Source organism: Trichomonas vaginalis, chromosome IV (assembly GCF_026262505.1).
Source record: "Trichomonas vaginalis G3 chromosome IV, whole genome shotgun sequence".
Classification (NCBI taxonomy): Eukaryota; Parabasalia; order Trichomonadida; family Trichomonadidae; genus Trichomonas; species Trichomonas vaginalis.
The window spans coordinates 40,069,106-40,088,347 of NC_067206.1; the positions used below are offsets into that span (position 1 = coordinate 40,069,106).

The 19,242-nt window shown below is 36.1% G+C and overlaps 14 protein-coding genes and 5 pseudogenes across 19 annotated transcripts, besides 3 other annotated features; 12 read left to right on the plus strand and 7 right to left on the minus strand.

Annotated features, from left to right (window-relative positions):
• Positions 1 to 5,471: part of a mobile genetic element that runs on past the window's edge.
• Positions 1,711 to 1,971, minus strand: TVAGG3_0253730 (uncharacterized protein; the record flags this gene model as incomplete). Its single annotated transcript, XM_051228133.1, has 1 exon — positions 1,711 to 1,971. One exon carries the CDS (start codon positions 1,969 to 1,971, stop codon positions 1,711 to 1,713), a length of 261 nt encoding a protein of 86 aa, XP_051113119.1.
• TVAGG3_0253740 (uncharacterized protein) lies at positions 2,708 to 3,676 on the plus strand (the record flags this gene model as incomplete). The annotated part of the gene is made up of 1 exon (XM_051228134.1): positions 2,708 to 3,676. A coding segment is annotated over one exon (969 nt), but the record flags the coding sequence as incomplete, so codon positions are not given.
• Positions 3,689 to 4,048, plus strand: TVAGG3_0253750 (uncharacterized protein; the record flags this gene model as incomplete). The annotated part of the gene is made up of 1 exon (XM_051228135.1): positions 3,689 to 4,048. The coding sequence occupies one exon, from the start codon at positions 3,689 to 3,691 to the stop codon at positions 4,046 to 4,048; it is 360 nt and encodes a 119-aa protein (XP_051113121.1).
• TVAGG3_0253760 lies at positions 4,078 to 4,534 on the plus strand (annotated as a pseudogene). Its single transcript has one exon. A coding segment is annotated over exon 1 (457 nt).
• Positions 4,806 to 5,471: a terminal%2Cinverted (terminal inverted repeat of Maverick-1C transposon ID:TVAGG3_0253580).
• Positions 5,472 to 19,242: part of a mobile genetic element that runs on past the window's edge.
• Positions 6,490 to 7,023, plus strand: TVAGG3_0253780 (protein of unknown function, DUF4106 family; the record flags this gene model as incomplete). The annotated part of the gene is made up of 1 exon (XM_051228136.1): positions 6,490 to 7,023. The coding sequence occupies one exon, from the start codon at positions 6,490 to 6,492 to the stop codon at positions 7,021 to 7,023; it is 534 nt and encodes a 177-aa protein (XP_051113122.1).
• On the plus strand, positions 7,028 to 7,825 carry TVAGG3_0253790 (uncharacterized protein; the record flags this gene model as incomplete). Its single annotated transcript, XM_051228137.1, has 1 exon — positions 7,028 to 7,825. One exon carries the CDS (start codon positions 7,028 to 7,030, stop codon positions 7,823 to 7,825), a length of 798 nt encoding a protein of 265 aa, XP_051113123.1.
• On the plus strand, positions 7,855 to 8,396 carry TVAGG3_0253800 (uncharacterized protein; the record flags this gene model as incomplete). The annotated part of the gene is made up of 1 exon (XM_051228138.1): positions 7,855 to 8,396. A coding segment is annotated over one exon (542 nt), but the record flags the coding sequence as incomplete, so codon positions are not given.
• Positions 8,659 to 9,090, plus strand: TVAGG3_0253810 (Poxvirus D5 protein-like family; the record flags this gene model as incomplete). Its single annotated transcript, XM_051228139.1, has 1 exon — positions 8,659 to 9,090. One exon carries the CDS (start codon positions 8,659 to 8,661, stop codon positions 9,088 to 9,090), a length of 432 nt encoding a protein of 143 aa, XP_051113125.1.
• TVAGG3_0253820 (protein of unknown function, DUF4108 family) lies at positions 9,128 to 9,547 on the plus strand (the record flags this gene model as incomplete). Its single annotated transcript, XM_051228140.1, has 1 exon — positions 9,128 to 9,547. One exon carries the CDS (start codon positions 9,128 to 9,130, stop codon positions 9,545 to 9,547), a length of 420 nt encoding a protein of 139 aa, XP_051113126.1.
• On the minus strand, positions 9,564 to 9,872 carry TVAGG3_0253830 (uncharacterized protein; the record flags this gene model as incomplete). Its single annotated transcript, XM_051228141.1, has 1 exon — positions 9,564 to 9,872. A coding segment is annotated over one exon (309 nt), but the record flags the coding sequence as incomplete, so codon positions are not given.
• Positions 10,044 to 10,274, plus strand: TVAGG3_0253840 (annotated as a pseudogene). Its single transcript has one exon. A coding segment is annotated over exon 1 (231 nt).
• Positions 10,469 to 10,918, plus strand: TVAGG3_0253850 (protein of unknown function, DUF4106 family; the record flags this gene model as incomplete). Its single annotated transcript, XM_051228142.1, has 1 exon — positions 10,469 to 10,918. One exon carries the CDS (start codon positions 10,469 to 10,471, stop codon positions 10,916 to 10,918), a length of 450 nt encoding a protein of 149 aa, XP_051113128.1.
• On the plus strand, positions 11,398 to 11,598 carry TVAGG3_0253860 (uncharacterized protein; the record flags this gene model as incomplete). Its single annotated transcript, XM_051228143.1, has 1 exon — positions 11,398 to 11,598. The coding sequence occupies one exon, from the start codon at positions 11,398 to 11,400 to the stop codon at positions 11,596 to 11,598; it is 201 nt and encodes a 66-aa protein (XP_051113129.1).
• Positions 11,627 to 14,566, minus strand: TVAGG3_0253870 (annotated as a pseudogene). The gene has a single exon. A coding segment is annotated over exon 1 (2,940 nt).
• On the minus strand, positions 14,705 to 15,487 carry TVAGG3_0253880 (annotated as a pseudogene). The gene has a single exon. A coding segment is annotated over exon 1 (783 nt).
• On the minus strand, positions 16,781 to 17,365 carry TVAGG3_0253890 (annotated as a pseudogene). The gene has a single exon. A coding segment is annotated over exon 1 (585 nt).
• Positions 17,385 to 17,549, minus strand: TVAGG3_0253900 (uncharacterized protein; the record flags this gene model as incomplete). Its single annotated transcript, XM_051228144.1, has 1 exon — positions 17,385 to 17,549. The coding sequence occupies one exon, from the start codon at positions 17,547 to 17,549 to the stop codon at positions 17,385 to 17,387; it is 165 nt and encodes a 54-aa protein (XP_051113130.1).
• TVAGG3_0253910 (uncharacterized protein) lies at positions 17,569 to 17,970 on the minus strand (the record flags this gene model as incomplete). Its single annotated transcript, XM_051228145.1, has 1 exon — positions 17,569 to 17,970. One exon carries the CDS (start codon positions 17,968 to 17,970, stop codon positions 17,569 to 17,571), a length of 402 nt encoding a protein of 133 aa, XP_051113131.1.
• On the plus strand, positions 17,988 to 18,851 carry TVAGG3_0253920 (uncharacterized protein; the record flags this gene model as incomplete). The annotated part of the gene is made up of 1 exon (XM_051228146.1): positions 17,988 to 18,851. A coding segment is annotated over one exon (864 nt), but the record flags the coding sequence as incomplete, so codon positions are not given.

Consider the following 19,242-nt stretch of genomic DNA (forward strand, 5'->3'; position numbering starts at 1 on the left):
AGTAAATGACAAAAGATGCTATAAGATATGCCATCAGAAACTACAACCATATAGTGAAGTTCGAAGGTTTGGATGGTTCAGATAAAACTATTTTCAAGCTAACGAAAAGCATTTGCAGACACTTTAACTTCTGTCCACTTGGTGTAAATATTCTATCAATGTCGAAGAGAATAATGTGTGAAGTATTCTGTACTGCTGAAGGACTTAGGAATGGACATCTTTTATAGCGATACGGACAGTATGCATCTCTACAATGAAGATATCCCTCGTTTAGCTGAAGAGTTTTGAGAAACGTTATGGAAGAGTTCTCATTGGTAAAAACCTTGGTCAGTTTCATAGTGACTTCGCAGAAATAACACCTGGAAAACAAAGTTTAGCATACAAGTCAATATTTTGTGGAAAGAAGACCTACATAGACTTACTCACTAACGATTTAAATGAAGTTGCATTTCACTGCAGAATGAAAGGCGTGAAGCAAGATGTTATTGCTTTAACCGCTAATGAAATGTTTCCTGACTCTGTTCAGTGTTTCTATGATGAAGATAAAGGTTAATGGTTCCGCAAGGAAAATTTGACAAAGACTCTGAGTTCAGTGTTATGAAGTTATATAAAGCACTTTATGACGGTCAAGAGATTTGGATTTGACTTATGTAAGTCTTCTAGTCCTTGCTTTGCTGAAAAGTTTAACTTCTCAATAACGACTAAAACAAGCTTTATTCGTAAGTTGAAGTTCTGAGGTCATTATTTTTGTCAGCAATGAGGTCATGAATGAGGTCATTTATTTTTGTCAGAAATGAGGTCATTCGTGATAAAAATAAAGCTAGCGTAGATTTTACAATACTGCGATGGTAGAGTTTAAGAGTTGTGCTTCAATGTAGAGACAGTCCTTATGGTCTGGAGGTAAGAACACTGGGCAGTTATGGTCATGAGTGGAGAACATGTCTATCCAAAACTCACGATTGAAGCCAGTTAATTTATAGTAATTTAGGGTTAGGAAGTGGTGAAGTTCTTGTATGACCAATGAACTCATTTCAACTCCCTTACTTAAGTTTGAATATAATATAGTTGCTTTCTATCCCAAATGCCGGTGTTACAATCTTTGAAAATTCATTTTTTCCTCGGAAGCATTGCATCATAATTTGAAAAACATTCTTGAAATCATCACTTGGTTCAGAGATTTGAAATCTTATACGTAATGGATTTTCTTTCTCTTAGCTACTTCATTGAATGGTGAATATATAACAAACTGACAATCATGTGTTCCATCTTCATTTTCATTAAATTCATAATGAAAGTCTATAAGTTGTGGCTGACTACCTTCTTCTTTCAGTTGTGCAAAAAACTCACGTAAAGGCTGTAAAGTTTGTACTTCAATGTTGAACTTTTTCTCGAACATTTCATTGAAGGAAATCATACATTCTTGTAAAGTTGTATCGTCTTTAAAGTATTTGTATATGTGAATGTTTTGGCGCTTAAAGACTGTTCGTCATTTTCTATCTCGACTTGAAGTATAAAGTCCTTTCTAAATGCACGTGTTATATACATAGATGTTATGCCAATGTACTTCTCTTCATTTATGTTCACAATCCAGTCTGTTGGAAACTTAAACGTTACTCTGTTCCCCTTTATTTTGACGTCAGGGTTTTCACTACTGAACGCAACAGATAAAGGTATTTGTCTATACATTTAATTCGGATAAAAATAAACCATTTACTCTTTCTTTGCTTCAGCTTCTTTAGCTTTTGCTTCAGCTTCTTCTCTAGCTTTCTTCGCCAGCAAACGTGGGTTCTTTTGTCTTCCAGCAGCTAATGCAGCAAGTTGTTTTTCACTAAGTTTTCTCTTTGGTCTCTCTGGCTTTTGTTCTTGTTTTTGTTCCTTCAGTTCGGATAAAATTTGCTCGCGAATTTCTTTCTTCAATGCTTCAACATCTATGACCCCTTGGGTCTTGTCCGTAGGGCTTGTCTGAGTCATTTGACTGCAGATAAAAAACAAAATTAAAACTTTAACCGATGTAAAATGAGCTTGTCAAAATCAGAGCGAGAGTCTATTATATTAAATGACGCAAGAGGAATACAACATCCTTTCTATTATGTAAGTCAGAGTAAAGATGGTAAAATATACGTAAGAAAAAGAAAGGTTCCATTAGCGAATGCAGAGAGCGACAACATTAAGGTGTATGGCAAGGGTGAAGCACGAAGCCATATAAAACCTTCTGTTCAAACTGAAAAGTCAATAGAACAGAAGAAAAGAAGCCAGATGTACTTTCAATAACGAACCAAGAGCTTATTGCAAAGTTCGTGAATTTCATTGAAAAACAAACCGAGTCAAAGAACCCTGACCCACCAGTGAAAGAAGTTGAGACAAAAGAGAATGTACAGTTCATTGAAAATGTCAAGAAACAACTTCCACCACGAATGCCAAGAAGAAGAGTGAGAATAATGAAGTAAATAGATATTTTTATCGAAGTAAATACATGCAGAACGAACAGTTAAACGAATTTACTCCAGCAGAGCATATTCATCAGATTCGCTCATATTTCGATATCATAGACAATGCAGTTCAAATTGGTGACACTAATAGAAAATATTCTGACGCAAAGATTCCATCACAACCTGGAACTGCTAAAGATAACACATGGGTAACATTCAATCTCTCACCTCCTGGTGAAAATATGTTGGACCTTTACAATACATTCATTACGTATAAAATGGAAGGTCAATTTATTGCAGATAAAGAAATTGGTTCAGGTTCCAATAAAACAAACCCACCAGGATTTTGGATTGGTTTCGATGACGCTTTCTATGCAGTTGCTGGATATCAAATCCTTGCAAATGGTCGTATCGTATATTCTCAAGACAACGCAAGAGAAGAAGCATATATAACTTCAAACTCACAAACTACCGAACAAATAAAGAAAGTAGATGTTTTCTCAAAGACTCGACATGAAGATGTATGGAGTCATTCGGGAACATGCAGAACAGGACAAATTGTTAGTGGTCCAATTACAGCAGGAAAATCATTTGATTTTAAGCTTCGTTTAAGAATTCCTGTTAGAAAGTTTTTACCATTAGAAGCTATAAGATTTATTCCTGCATTTGCTGGTAACATTCAGCTTAAAGTAAAGTTCAGTAGCGACGCATTACAATGCACATCTATATCTGTAAATGATATCATTGCTTTCAATCCAACTCTTAAAGTTGCATTTGCTTCAGATTCAAATCCACCGACAAATAAATTTGTTCCATGGAATGAACCATTCACTATGATAACGAAGGCAGTAGAAGCTAGTGGAACAGTTACTATTACAACTGTAACCCAGCAACTATTTCGAACAAAGATGGATTTTAATGAATGTTTCATTCATCCAAAGTCATTCTCTTTAGACCCTAACATTTATACAGAACTTGTAGAACATTATACAAACGAGGCTTTATGTTTTCCTGTTAAAGTTATGGATTGGATTCCTATGGACGGTTCATTCTCAAAGAATACAGATAGTTCAAGTGCAACATTTACAGCAGCTTATACGCCTATTAATGTTAAAAGTATTTGGGCACTATTTAGAAAGAAAGACAACTATTATGTTAATTTTGAGAACCCTAAGTTTAAATATCTTCAGCTTTCCATGGGAGCTTATGGAAATATGCCTGCAGAACCTGAAAAATCATATGGACCTGTATTTTATGAAATGGTTGCGAACGCTTGCAATACAAACAATGATATGATTGGATTTAATGAAGATGTTATGAGGTCATTGGTGGATGATGGTAGTGTGGAACATAAATGGGATAGCTATGACAACACACATTTCTTATGTGGTTTTCCAACAGAAGTGGACTTTTGCTTCCAGCAAGGTCAAACATCTACTGCTCCAATAACATACAAATTGTCTGTTAAAGGACCTATTGAACTAGCAACTGAAAACGTACCAAAGCCACTTATTGGATTTATGAGGGATTGTTGCTTTGCAATACAAGTAAGACAGTCAGGCATACCAATAATAAGACTTGACGACTATAACTTAGCAACTGACGACAGTGAGGAATAAAGGATGAACGTTTATTTTAAAGCTTATAAATGAGTTCTTCATCAAGCTCTCGTGAACCTTCACCATCTATGAAACAAACTTTACCAAACGATTATGGAGCACCTATTGAATATTTCTTACGAGCTGCACAATGGCAAAGAGCAGTCTCACCAAGGTTAGGTGTTCCACCAGCTCCTGTCAAAAATAGCATTTGGTCAAGTCCTTATATAAATATGGTCTCCCACTAGGTTTGCTAGCTACAGCAGGAGCAGTAATGATGTTGAAAAGAAATAAAGCAAATGTTGTAAATAATACTGAAGTAGCTGAAGTTAAACAAACTCCGACACCATCGCCAAAACCAACGCCTTCACAAACAACACCTTCAATGACTCCTGAACCTATGGAATACAAACTCCTGTTCAAAAGTCAACTCCTAAACCGACTCCAACATTTAAACCAGAACCTACACCACAAATAAATCGTAAAACTCCTGCGTTTCCTTACTGAAAAAATAACGTTATTTTTATTTAATATTAAAATTTTTATTTGATTGAAATGACGACTAAAGTCACTGAAGCAATGAAACAAAAGTTTTTGGTAGAATACATTAAATCAGGAACTATTCCAGAAGGTTTTTACATTCATACTATGAAGGATGGTAGAGTTCAGTTTAGAAAGATAAAGCAACCATTAGATAAAGAAGGAATTTTGAGAAAGATTAAACTTCATGAGGACAACATTGCTGAACTTAAGAAGAAGTTAGAAGAGTTGGATAAAGGAAGAGAGTTATAAAGCAATGAATTCAACAGGGTAGAAATGAGGTTAGAAATCGGGTTAGAAATCGGGTTAGATCTCACCACTTCACCTAAATTTATTTTTGTGCTATGTTTTCATACGTGTGAGGGTGGTGATATCATTTATTTTTTATTTTATTTTTTAAAATTATTTTTATTTTATTTGGATGTAATGACAGAACAAAAGCAACTCATACAAATCAAAACATATAACAAACATACATTTAAACATTTATTCTTCCTTCCTGAGCATAACATGTTCTTTCAAATACATCCGAGACCAGTTGACTTTTCATTGACTGTTTATAAAGATAGAAATAGTTATATCATTAAACCATACGATGACGAAGGTAAGTTATGTAAATTGTACGTTAAGAAGTTAGAGAAAGTTTATGGCTTCAAGTATGACTACAATAGGGTTAACACTGATGATGAAGATATTGAGGAAAATTTATGAGAACATTAGTGAAGTTGTTAGTGAGAACGATAGTGAGGTGAAATTGTTGGCGGCTTTGTAAATATTTAAGGTTAAGTTAGTTTTTGCGTTCATGTTGTAAAATATACGTTAACGGTTTTGTAAAGTGTCAAATTCACAAGTATTGGGTATGGTGGAACGCAGTGCCACCATACCCAAGACTTGTATACTAACTCAAATATCTGTCAAAGACTTTGCAGGTGAAGTTGGAAACCAAAATCCAGGAGCCGCAGGTGCAAGAACAGATATTGCGTTAACAACTGCAATGAAACATGCAGATACTATGTTTGTACTGTTCAGACGAACTATAAATGACTATTCTTGTTTCTACAACCCTGGTATTAAATATCATATAAACATAGATGGCAAATATTATCCAAGAGAAGAATATTCTACAGTTGAGGATATGAGGTCATACAACTTGACATTAGATGCTATGAACTTTAACAACAACTTCACAACAACCATTAACCCTGAAATGCAAAGTTCTATTATGCCATATGTGAAAGTATGGACTCATACAGGAGGTCAAAAAACTCAATATACAAATGGAGACCGTTCAAACTTTTGGCTTGGCATTCCATTTGCTGACTCAGAAGACTTTATGGGTGGTATTTCAACTGTTGGTACAGTTCAAATACAATATACTGGTGACAGAGACGGTCCAGATGAATTGAGAGCAAAGAAGTTTACAAAACCAATAGCACTTTTCACGGAAGATGCTCTTTTGAAGATTCGTTCGATGAAACCTGCTGGGGCTCCTCAGATTGGCATAACGACAGCTTCCATCGAGCAGATTTTGGCAGCAGGTCAGTAAGTTGTTCTTGAACTGACTTCTCTCCGTCAAATATTGATAGTACGCCAGTTTTGACATAATATTGTATTATAAACTTTCCTTTAGTAATATCGGTCAGTTTTGAAGTTATATTTTTGTCTGCTTCAAGAACTTTCACCATTTCAGTTATACCAACTTTCTTTGCTTTATGAAAATATTTAGGTTCAGCAAAGACTGCTATTCTATAACATTTTCCATTGTTTGTGTAAAGAACTATTTTGTCAATGTATTTGTATTGTTTGTGAGTATAAACTTTGTTCTGCTTCAATTCAATAAGATATCCGAATACGTCCATCTTTTTATTCTAAGTAAAATGTCATTTCCGAAAAATAGAAGCGTAAGTGTTTCAAAAGGTTTAATGGCAGTGGCAGATGTGAAGTTAAATTCACCAACTCAAACAAACAGTCAAAGTGTTGTTGTCAATGTCAAAGACAGAGATGTTGAAGTGGGGAAACCATACGAAGACGAAGATGGTATAACAATTGTTCCTGTAAAAGAACCAACATATCCTGAAGTTAACAGAGACTTAAGTTCTGTTGCAGATATTCGAAACGACTACCAACAACTGAAAGACAAACTTCAAACTCAGGAGAATATTTGTCAAGCTTTAAGTATAATGTTAAATTTGGTCGAACACAACCCTGTAAAAGTGAACTCATATGTCATTGCACCTCATGAAGTTTTGAAAGAACTATTGAAACTTTTGACAGAGGCAGACGATATAAACATCAAAGAAATAGAACTCAACATTAGTTGCTGTGGTGTTTCATATAATGTCATTGACAAGATATACGTTATGAAAGGAGGTGAAACGTTGAACTTAAAATATAGTTTCCCAGACGTTATAAAAATATTTGACGACCACAACATTTCATTAAAATTTATTTGCTAAGTAAATGGCAGAAGACATAATGGTTTATACAATTACGACTAAAAACCCTGAGTCATATAATTCTATAACAACAAACTTACAAAGTCCTCAAGGACGATATTGTAAACTAACCTTAAACACAATGACGACTAAAGCCTGTTTTGCTCTTTTGACACCAGAAGACTTTATTGTTGTGAATGGTAAAAAATACTCCTTTGAAGATACTTACTCAGATATACCACCAACAGGTTTTGTTGACTTATTTAATACTTTAAGTACGGGTGTAACATGTGCTGCAACTAGAGCAGGTTTCATTATGTTTGGATGTCCGACTGAGTTTACTATAAACGATATGAGCTATAATACAAAACTTATTTCTGGTTTTTACTACCAACAGTTTCCTATAACAGGAAAAGGTGTCATACAAGGAATGTCTATTCCATTGACATTAAGCACACCAATCTTATATATTGTTTCAAACTTAGGTTCAAAGTGTTATTCGAATGTCGACAGAAACTATTATGACCAAAAGATACTTATGCGTTTAAACAATACTTTCTCTGCTGGTTTGCCTATTGTTCATTCGAATGCAGAATTTTCAACCTTAGTGAACTCAAACACTTTGGCAAGTATAACGTTGACATTAGTTGACGCAAACTTTGTTCCTGTAAAACTTTTATGTCCTATGTATTTGTCAATGACGGCAGAAAGTTTCGAATTGGAAGATGCAACTGGTGAAAGTATTGTATTACAAGAACAACTTCAACAACAAATAGCTCAAGAACAACAAATGCAACAAATGGAACAACAAAGTCAAGAATAAAAAAATATTATTTTTTTATTTTTATAAAAATGTACAGAATAGATGTTTCGGATTTTTATGACTTCCAAGCATTCAGAAATATGTGTCCATTTAGAGACTATAACAAAGCAGTCGAGAATTTGAAACGTTTAGTCATTTATGTTGACTCTGCCCCAGAATGTTATGTTATGAAAGAATGGGATGTAGTCTTTAACAAACCTAAAGCGACAATAGTTTCAGAACAAGAATGTAGACAGAAACTTAAGAAAATAAAAGTTGTACAAGTTGGAATGAAGATGTTAGATGCTTGGGATATCTTATTGTCAAAGTTAGAAGATTTTTCAGTTCGAGGTATAAAGTTCTATACACCTTCTCCAAACTTCTATTCTATCTTCACTGGATATAAATATGAACAAGTAGAATGGAAAGAAAATATTATAGAAGCTTGGTTAGACCATGTCAAAGAAATTATATGCAATGGAAACGAAAAGGTTTATGAGTATATCTTATGTTGGTTTGCAAACATCTTACAACATCCAAGTGCTAAAAATGAAACTGCTCTCATTATAATTGGAAAACAAGGAACAGGTAAGAACACATTCTTTACAGATATCTTATGCAAACTATTAGAAGGTTATTCGAACCCTAATATGACAAACTTAGAAAACATCTGCGGTAAATTTAACTCTTCAATTGAGAATATGAAACTTATAGTTTGCAATGAACTTCAAAGTATAGATACAACAAAAGTTTTGAACTCAGATGCTTTGAAGAGTCTTATAACAGACAAAGTTGGAGTTGTTGAAAGAAAGTATAAAGAGCAAAGAGTTTGTGAAAATGTTGCAAACTTCATTATGGTTTCAAACAATGCTGTTCTGATGAAGTTAGAAAGTTCTGACAGAAGATATGTAGTTGTCAGAACGTCAGATTCTCATATGCAAGATACAGAATATTTTGACGACTTAGCAGAAACTTTGACATCTGACTTTTACAACCACTTGTTCTCATATTTCATGACATTAGATATTTCTAAGTTCAATCCAAGACAAACTCCACATACCGAAGAGAGACAAACATTGTTAGAAGCAAACAAGAGTGTTTATGAACTGTTCGTAGATGAAACTGACTTTGTGTCATTAGATGAAAGGTCATTGTACGATTCGTATAAACAATATTGTCAAGAATATGGTTATATGGCAGCTTCTAAACGTACATTCTTGGCAAATGTCAAAAGTCTTTTAGATGTTCAGAATGGTGTATATACAAAGAAAATTTTTTCTGAGTAAATTTTAAAAAAAAATATTTTTTTATCCGATAGAAAAGATGACGAAATATATTTCAGTAAACAAGTACATGTCAGGACTTAAAGAAGAACTAGACCCATTCACATATTTGAATGTTTACTTCTACCATTTTGAAAAGTCTTCATTCAGCAAAGTTTGGAACATCGAACCAGTTAAGTTTGCTATTGTGACTAAAAATGGTGCGAAATTTGAAGACTTAGACATAGAAGGTTTGTTAACAGTCAAAGAAAGTTTTGACAGAAGGTTCTCAAACCTTAAAGAAGGCAAAGCATACAAACTTGTTATACCTTATGAACCAAAGAAGACAGACGACTATGAATATTATGAGTCTAAAGTTGTAGAAGTTCAAGGTAAATTGGGTAAAAAGATTTTAGAGTCTAAGCCAGTGTTTACTCCTAAAGAGGAAGAGAACATTGACATTGACCCAGAAATGTTCTAAAAATAAAATTTTATTTTTACATGTCAAATTTCTTTTTCTCTGGAATTGGCTCTGGTTCTTTCTTCTCTTCTTCTACTTTCTTTTCTCTCTTCTTCTTTTCTGGTGGAGATATGTCAAATTTCTCAGAACCATATTTCTGTAAAAGTTCTTTGTCCTTTAATAGCTCATCTATTCTGTTTTCTATTTCATCTTCAAGAACAGCGCATGTGTCTTCTTTGCATTCTAAGAACTTTTGTTGGACTTCATCTTTCCAATCGGCGTCATCTCTGTCAACAAGTCTGTCATTGACAAATTTTAAGACTGCTCTTTGTAATGTTTTATGGTTCTTGTCATATTCCCAGAAACAGAACTTTAGAACAAATTCACCTTTCTTGTTTACACTATGTAAGATTTTATGGTCGACAGATGTTTTGCTGTCAAAAAGTTTGTCTCGAATATAGATAGCGAAATCGCTAGACATTTTCTAAAAGATAAAAATTTTAATTTTTCTAAAAATATGTTAGAAAAAAGTTTGCTGACATTGACAAGAAATTTGAGAATGTTTTAAACAAGAACAAGAGGAAGTTAGAAAATGCTCAGATAAAGCCTATACATGAAAAGTTCTTATTTGCTCAGAATGGTATAACAGGTCTAATTGCACCACCTGGGTCGGGTAAGACTTTCACTTATCTTAAAATGGCTGCACAACAACAAGAACTAGATGAGAAGAACCCATTCTATGAGTTAGTTGTTATTTGTTCGACTTCTGGTCAATTTGACCAAACCGTCAATTCGTTCAAAGATATTATAAAGAAGTCTAAGTTAGTATGTATAAAGGATACTGAGTTGTTAGATTGGATAAAGAAGTACCAAAGAAGAGTTTTGAAGTATAATGCTATAAATGAGTATATAAATTCTAAGTTTAAAGAACCTAATGAGGAAATGCAGAGAATATTAGAGAAGAAACACTTCAGAAACAAACAGAAAGAGATAGAATACATTTCGAAGAAATTGCAATCTTACGATTGGAAGACTTACCCTCATAGATGTCTTCTTATCTTAGATGATTTCGCCTCTCATCCTTTGTTAAAGAACAGAGAACAAGATATGTGTCGAATTCTTAAGAAGCTCAGACACTTTAACATCTCAGTTGTCATTTGTGTACAGACAGCAAAGAGTTTAAGTAAGGATGTAAAGAGAATACTTACTGACATTATACTTTTCCCCGGATTGTCCGAAGACGATTTCATGGAACTTATGAAAGAGTCCATGGCAGGTAAGTTTGACAGACATGAACTCTGGGAGAAGTATAAAGTCATACAAGACCCTCATACTTCTTTCAGAATTCATATCTACGCGAACAAAGTTCAAATTGTAAAAAGTCAAGCTTGAAAAATGTAAGTGTTTAGTCTTAGTAAGATGGTAGCTTCTTAAAGCATATGCCGTCCTTGAGTTTTAGGTACGTGAAGAGAAGTACAATGAATTCAATTACGAGTACAATTGCAATGACAACTAAGGCAACTATTTTTGTCTTTTGCCAGCAAGGGTACTTCTTCTCTTCCAATGGTTCGGCAGAACTATACTCACTCATGAGAAATGCCAAAACGGTTTAATAGAAAAAGTGTCATTTTTTTCATGTCCGAAGACTCGAAAGTGCAACACTTCCAAAATACCGACGAACTCAGAAGAGCAGCATGGCAGTATCTTCTTGACAACTTCTTTGAGTTCTCCAGGTACACCTTGGAAAATGCTGAAGAACTCCGACACAGAGAATTTGGAGAAATTGCACTCCAATACTACCTTGACAAACAAAGGGTAAACAAAGGGTAAAATAAGACTAAAAACTTAACGTTTAAAAAGTGACATTTTTTATGAGCTCCGAGTCACCGAGAAAACTTGGTCAGATGTTAGCAGCTTACTTCCCTGAGGAGGATGGAAGCGTTACATACATCAGGTTCAAAAACAACGAACCTGGAATTGCGTACCAAATTCGCAATTACATGACCATGGAAGAGTATGAAAGATTTCTACAAGAGAAACCAGCTCTAAACAACCCAGAAAAGAAAGAGTAAAAAGTTTAATTCGTAATTGTTTATTTTTTTACTTGTATGGGCAAGCTGCAAGAATGAAGTCGACTATCTCAGTCTTTGTCTTGACCAGTTGGACTGCTCTTGTAAGCACGTCTGTTTTGCGGTCTCCAGCTGGTGTCTGACCTTCGTAATTGCGCATGTTCTTGAGAGCTCCAACTGTAAATGGTTGTAGGATGAAGAGTCTCTCAGACTGCTTGAGGTAGTCTTCACGGTCACGAACCGAATCTGTGGTACGAGTCGAATCGGTCGATTTGAGGGAAGAGAGTGAGAGCCTGTCTTCTTCCATTGGGGCAGTAGCATACTCTTTGCGTAAGCGTTCAGACCTTCCTCGAACTCTTGGTCTCTCTTGGATTGAGATTGGAATTGTGGGGTAGGGTTTTGCATAAACATCCAAGGGTTGGGGCAGTAAGTCATAGGCTGAGGAGGGTAGTTCGGGAAGCCTTGTGGTGGGTAGTAACCTTGAGGTGGAAATTGGTAGTAATTCGGAGGTCCTTGTTGGAACTGAGGTGCAGGGGCTGGTGCTTTAGGTTCCTCTGGTTTGGGAATGGACTGGGTTGGTGGTACGTCGGATATTGTCTTGAAACAGTACAAATATTGTTCTGAAGCAGTGCAAGTCTTGTTCTGAAAAAGTACAAGTATTGTTCTGAAGCAGTGCAAGTATTGTTCTGAAAAAGTACAAGTATTGTTCTGAAACAGAAAATTTTTCTCACAAATTGAGAGCTTTTACGGGAAATTTGTTCTGAAAAAGTTCAAGTCTTGTTCTGAAAAAGTACAAGTATTGTTCTGAAAAAGTACAAGTATTGTTCTGAAACAGTACAAGTATTGTTCTGAAAAAGTACAAGACTAGTTCTGAAACAGTACAAGTATTGTTCTGAAAAAGTACAAGACTAGTTCTGAAACAGAACAATGGACAACATCGAGCCATTAGATGAGGCAATTTACCTTATAGAGATAAATGAAGTTGTTAAGCAGTACTTGGGCAAGGACAAAGCCAACAAGTCCCTCGGCTTCTGGTTGTCTGGAAGAGGTGCGCTGAAAATCGAAATTGAAACCGGAATTGTCCTACAAATACCAGAAACACTCCTGTAGACGACATAAAGGAGATGAAGAAAGAAGCTCTTCTCAAGTTCTTTGCAAAGCGCCCATGGATACAACTTCCAAACAGAGAGAGTCCAATTCCACGAATTATACAAATTCTCAGAGCACTGTTCCACTTCTCAGGACGGCCGTTCTTCATAACCTCAGAAGGCGACATCCAACCAATTCAGTAAACCTTAACGTTTAACTTCACTTTTTTTATGTTTTTACTCACACTCGTACTCACCAGGTATGAGTACAATTGTTTCAACTGTGAACCTTATGTAGAAGGAATGGATTGCGACTATCGCTTCGGTCGATGGATAATACGTGCTGGTTTTACAGACACTGGAAACTGTACTTCTGACAGATGTTGTTGCGACTGTCAGATAACTGAAATTACAGACCCACCTCCCCCAAGAACTCCAACACCAACACTCAAGTTACCAGAGTCTCATGTGAATTTAGATTAGTTAGATGTCAAGAGAGGAATAAGACAATTAAAATTAAAACTCTTAAATTACGAAGCTATACTCCAGAAGTTAGCAGAAATGAGAAGACTTTACCAGAGCTACTTACATGTATGGGACTTACCTTCAAGCAGTCCGACCAAAGATGAATTTTCTGACATTGTCGCAATTTTGTCCGAAAGTCAGCTCAGATGTTTTGAACTGCTCCCAACATATCCAGAATATGAACGTTTGCCTGAACTCTTCCGCAATCTCAAAAAACGTTTTTTGGTTCTCATGTTCGAAACTTTTATCGGAAGAGACAACAAACGTTCAGAAGAAGAACAAGATATTATTTTAAACTTGTTGTATGACATAACTGTCATAACAAGCTTTTTGAAGTAAAACTGCCATTCTCAAACCACTTCATTTTTTCGATGTCCGAACAAGCACCGAAGCCGAACACAATGGCAGATGTCCTTTCAAGGTTGCCAGACAATCGCCCAATTCAAATTCAAATTGCCCAATTGAAAGCTCATCTGACAAACACCATTAAGACTCTCCAAAGTAGTCTTATGACAGAGATGACCAATCTCAAAGCCGATGTCCTCATGAACCAAGCTTCCAATGAGAAATGCCTGAACGATTTCGCGGAAACCTTGCGCAATTACGAGAGAGAGAACCGAGACCTTGCCAGACTCATCTACCGTTTCTTCGAAGAGATAGACGCCATCTGGAAGGTACTCGGAAAGGACAGAACATGCAACACCGTACTTCGTGAGTACCAAATTGAAGAAGGAATTGTCGAGGAAGAAGAGGAAGAAGAGAAACACGAAGAAGTTCCTGAAGCCGCTACATGGGCAACCCTTGTTGTCGATGACGGTTACGAAATTTCCCAACCCTACCATACCAAATCCGCAACAAGGAGACAGGCAAGGTTCTTACCCCAGTCCTCAACAACTTGGGACACTTGAACCTTAACCTTCGGAATCGCGGTTCAATCTCCATGGGCAAGCTTGTCGCAATTCAATGGGTTCCAAATCCAGACAAGAAGACGAAGGTCAGACACATTGACGGTGACAAGCTCAACAACCGTAAGGAGAACCTCGAGTGGTTCTAAGAGTAAAAAAAATTATTTTAGGGGGAAACCCCAAGTAAATTTAAGTTTTTATTTTTGGTATTTGTACCAATCTTGGAATGTGAAGACCACATCCCAACCTCTGTACGTGAGTCTTGGGTCACGTCTAAGACCCTTCTGTAGCAATTCCAAGCCCGAGCAAATTCAATTGTCAACCACTCGTCTCCTCTGTAGTCTTCAATCCATTCTTTGAAAGACGGTCGAGTTCGGGCTTGGAATATCTCTTGCCTGGGTCCGAGACCAACATTTGGTTGAACTGGACGAAGCGCTCAGGGATGTACGCCATTAAAAAAATGTCACTTTTTTAAAAAATAAATTTTTTATTTCATGCAATGTTTAACTATTTCACCATCTTCTTTAACACCCCAGTACTTACGCTTGGAGAGACATGAACTTCGGTGAAAATTTTGTCAATTTGAATTGACCCATCTTTTCACCGACCATTCCATTTCAATGAGTTTGTTATAGCCTTCTTCGTTCGTCATGAGTGCGTCAATGTTCTCATAGTAAACCTTGACTTTCTATTTGACTTCGGAGAAGAATTTGTTGTACTCGTCAAGGACTGCTTTTGCGAACTGAGGGTAAGACCAATGTTCGACAATAGGTTTTAATGTGGTTACTAAGCCACTTTGACCTTGAGTGAATTCGTACTTCAAAACAAAAGGAGAAAACCTTTCAACAAAGTTGTCGACCTTCTCATAATGTTTACTCTTCATCTCTTGAGGTTTCTTAATGGAATATCCCCATGTCGAATTCATAAGCAATTTGAGTGTCATTGCAAGTTTGGGGGTTTGAAAGCTTTCCTAATATCATACAGTTGTTGTATGACTTTTCCAACTGTATAGTTCCTTCCCGGGAACTCACCATCTTCGTTTGGAATTCCAGTCGGAATATATTGGACAAACCTCATGTATGCAGCGTTAAGGTCGACATAGTATATCTTTTCATCTGAGTCGAACTTGTCGCAACCAATTGGTCCAGTTTGTGGAAATTCAAGTGAGTCTCTTATCTTCTGAGAAACTTCTCCTGTTATCTCATAAACATCGTCGAAGCAACCTGTTTCATATAAAACCTTCTGACCTAACTCAGATGCTCTCCAATACAATTTGACGTCAATTGGATGTCTCAATGGAAGTTTGTTTATAGCATCTTGAAGTTCTTGCAACCTCATTGGAAGTTCTTCTGGTTCAGGTTGGTATCCGAACATACCAACTCCTTGTGGAACTGTGTACTTCTTTTGTACTAGAACTTTGTCTGGAACAACTTTTGGTCTTGCTAACAATGAAAAGTTTGTTTCGTCTTTTGGTACAAAATTTCTGTAAGCTGTCATCTGGAATTGGTTCCAACAAACCTTTCTCGAAAAGAATGTTTACAGCTCTGACAATGTTGCACTTACTTTTACCAAAGAATGGGTTTTGTAAGACTTTCGTTCAACATGAAGTGGTTGTGGACAATTACAATCTTCAACCATGGTAAGTCTTTGTCAACAACATAGTCGTCATGTGAAGAACCTTTAGCTGTAGGTATGTTGACTCGGATATTGACATTTGCCAACGGTGCAATTTTTGCCAATTGACCTTGAGAATGTACCTTGTCTTCACACATGACTCAAGAATACTTCATCTTCTCATCTGTAACAAGACCAGAGTTCCTGAGACATGTAAGAATACAAGGTTCATTGACAATTGTTTCAATTGAATTGTAAATTCCATACCTTGTCAAGTCAATGTCAGACTTATTTATGAACGGGAAGTATCCAGCATGTTGTCTGACTGCTTGAGGGTTAGGTTGGTACCATTCGAACTTGACACTTGCAATTCTTCAATTGCATTCAAAATGTCTGAGTCGGAGTCAACCATTTGTTCTCTCTTTGTAGTCTTGAAAGCGTCAAGAAGTTTTGCGGCTGTTTGTTCATTGCCATGTGCATAGTAAATGTGACCATCCAAATCTGTTATGGTCAATCTGAGATTGTGTCCTTTCTTATTTCCGTCTTGAATTGCAGCAAGTACTCCCATGAAGCCTTCTTTGTTCTTTCCTTCGTCAAAGTTTACTGTAAAGGTTCGACCAGATGTAATTTGACTTCTAACTTCACGATACTTTTCATATGCATATCTTGTTCTTTCCATGGGAGCATGTGTGTCTTCACCTTTTCCTTTTTTCCTTCTCAAAGGATGCAATTGTTCGTCATGTTTCCAGTAGAATCTGGCAAAGCCGTCGTGTCCTTCAACTTGAGGTTCACTAACATCGAAAGGCATGTCCATAAGACGTTCTTCTTCTAACCTTCTAGTCTGTTTGGATAATTGGCACGTGCTGTTTCCAAATCCATTTCGTAGCGAAGACCAGACAATTTGTCATAGACTTTTATGGGTCTTCCCTTCCTATATTTAAACTTCTTCGAAACTCTCCAACCATATCTTTGTAACTCTGCTTTTATTCTAGCAGACTTTCTATCCATTCTATATGGGGGCATTTTTATAAAAATAAAAAAATATTTTTTTCTTTACTTTACATAACCGCCCTGCTGCCATAAGTCTTTGACGCCAACCCATACCAGCTAATGAAGGTTGACTTGGTTTAGTTTGGAAACTAAACTTTGGTTTTGGTTTATCTTCAGTTTTTGGTTTTTCTTCTTCTATCGGTTTTTCGTCACTTTTCGGTTCCTCTGACTTTACTTCACTTGCAGGAACAGTTGTGTCGTCAACATCTTCATAAATATCATATGCCATTTGTTTTTGTTTTCCTTTCAACTTTTTGTGTTTGTTGTAAAGTTTAGAATATTTCGACTCTAAGTCAATGAGATGTTCTATAATGAACTGTTGGTCAGTGAAGTAAACTTTTCCATCTGTTGTCTCGAAAGCTCCTTCAGACTTCAATATTTTATTTGTGAGAGTCTGTTTCTTTTTGAGATACTAGCCGTTCCATTTCTATGAAAAGTGACTTTATAGTTAGGGTTTGTATTTCCAGACCTGGCACTTTCTATTATTGAATTTTTCTCTTCATCTGTAAGTTCTTTGACAGGTTTTGACAATGGTTCTGAACTTTTTGTTTGTGGTGTCGAATCTACCGTTTCAACTTCTTCGGTCATTTCATCTCAGTAAAAAATTTTAGTTTGGTTTGTTTTCAACTGGTTGTTGTTGTGGAGGTGGGATGGTTCCTTTAATAATATCATTCAGTTTCACATGCTGAGCCTGACTATATGGTATCGGTTTAAATGCTGGAAGCCGACAAATCCATCTTGAACTCATTTGTCTCAATGCTGCATTGTTCATTTCATCTCAATAAAAAACTTTACATTCCCCACGTTTGAGGCGGTTGAGGTTGGTTATTGTTTACCCACTGTTGTGCATGGTTATATCCTCTGTTAAAGAATCTTTCACCTTGGTCCATATAGTGTCCTGCTTGGTTATAGTAGTCATTTGCTTTTTTATAATAGTTTCCTGCTTGTCTTCCTACATTGTCCATCCATCCTTGAACTTTTCCTCTTGTTTCAGGATTTGGAATAAGATTTGTTGCATCTCGTGCTACATCCCAACCTTTCTGTACAGTTTGTATAATAGGTTGTGCTTTCTCTTTCAGTATACCTAATGTACTCAAAATCTTCCTTCCAATTCCAAATGCACCTCTGGCTATTGTTCCCACTGCGGGTAAAAATCTAGATGCAACTCCTGCTAATGCGCCAAATAAACCCATTTCTTATAGGGTAAAAAATGACGAATCCAAACAAGGACCCCTATGTTTCTAAAGCGACAAAGAAAGCACTCATGATAAAAATCTTTAGTTCAACACCAAATGCTTGGTTTATGGATATCTTGGAAAACATTCCGAGAGTTAGAACAGATGGACCTCCATACTGGTTAATATTTGTTGGTCAAAACACAAGATACTGTGAAGCCATACCATTACAGTCCAAAGCTATTTTAGATATCTTAGCAGCTTTGACAATATTCGTTGACAAATACCATCCAACAAAACTGACATCTGACTGTGAAAGTTCTTTCAAATCAGATGATGTAAAAAACTATCTGCGTTCAAAAAATGTAAACCAATATTTCATTGTCGACCAAAACCATTCTGCTCTTGGTGTCATTGACGGTTGTATAAAAATGTTAAGAGACTTAAACCAACCACAAGGTGGTGAAGCAAATGAAATGTCATATGACGACAAGTATAGACACTTCTCCCAGGCAAAGATGAGACAAGTTTTAAATATTTACAATAACCGTAAACAAAAAGGTTTGGGAAACCACTCCCCCGAAGAAATGAAAAACAACCCTGACTTAGAGAAAGACTATATATTTAATAATTTAGTCAAAAGAGACAAACAAGAAAGAATGCCGGGCTTCAAACTTCAGAAAGGTGACAAAGTAAAAATAGAAATACCTAAACGCGACCCATATGAAAATACTATTGACTATGACAACAATGGGAACTCGACAGGTACTCACATTCGTGTTCGTAAAAATAGAAGAAAGTATACAAGAGAATATTATGAAGTTTTAGGCAAACATGGCAAAATGTACACACTGCAAGCAGAAGATAAAACTACTATTGTCAGACCTCGTTTCAAACTTGTCAAAGTTCAAGGTGGTATACTTTCAAAGACAGTTCCTAACAAATATAAGACAACTCCTGACGAATATGCTAAAGAAGTTGAAAATGACGACTAAGCAATTCTATACCATGCGTAAACTGTCATGTAAGGTGGCATGTATTCTTTACTTTGTCCCGTTGTTTGCATATATCCTGAAACGAAATGTGTATGGTTTCCTTCTCCCTGCGTGTCATCCCAGTAACAATTTATAGCAAACTTAACGTCTCTTTAACATCATATCCTTTACCTTTTGTCATTCCTGACCAATCCCAATATCTATGCTTATGCCAACTGCTTGAGATGTACTTAAATCTATGTAATGACTGTGTGCAGGTAAATTTTCACCTGAAATCGTTTTACTTCCACCTGTT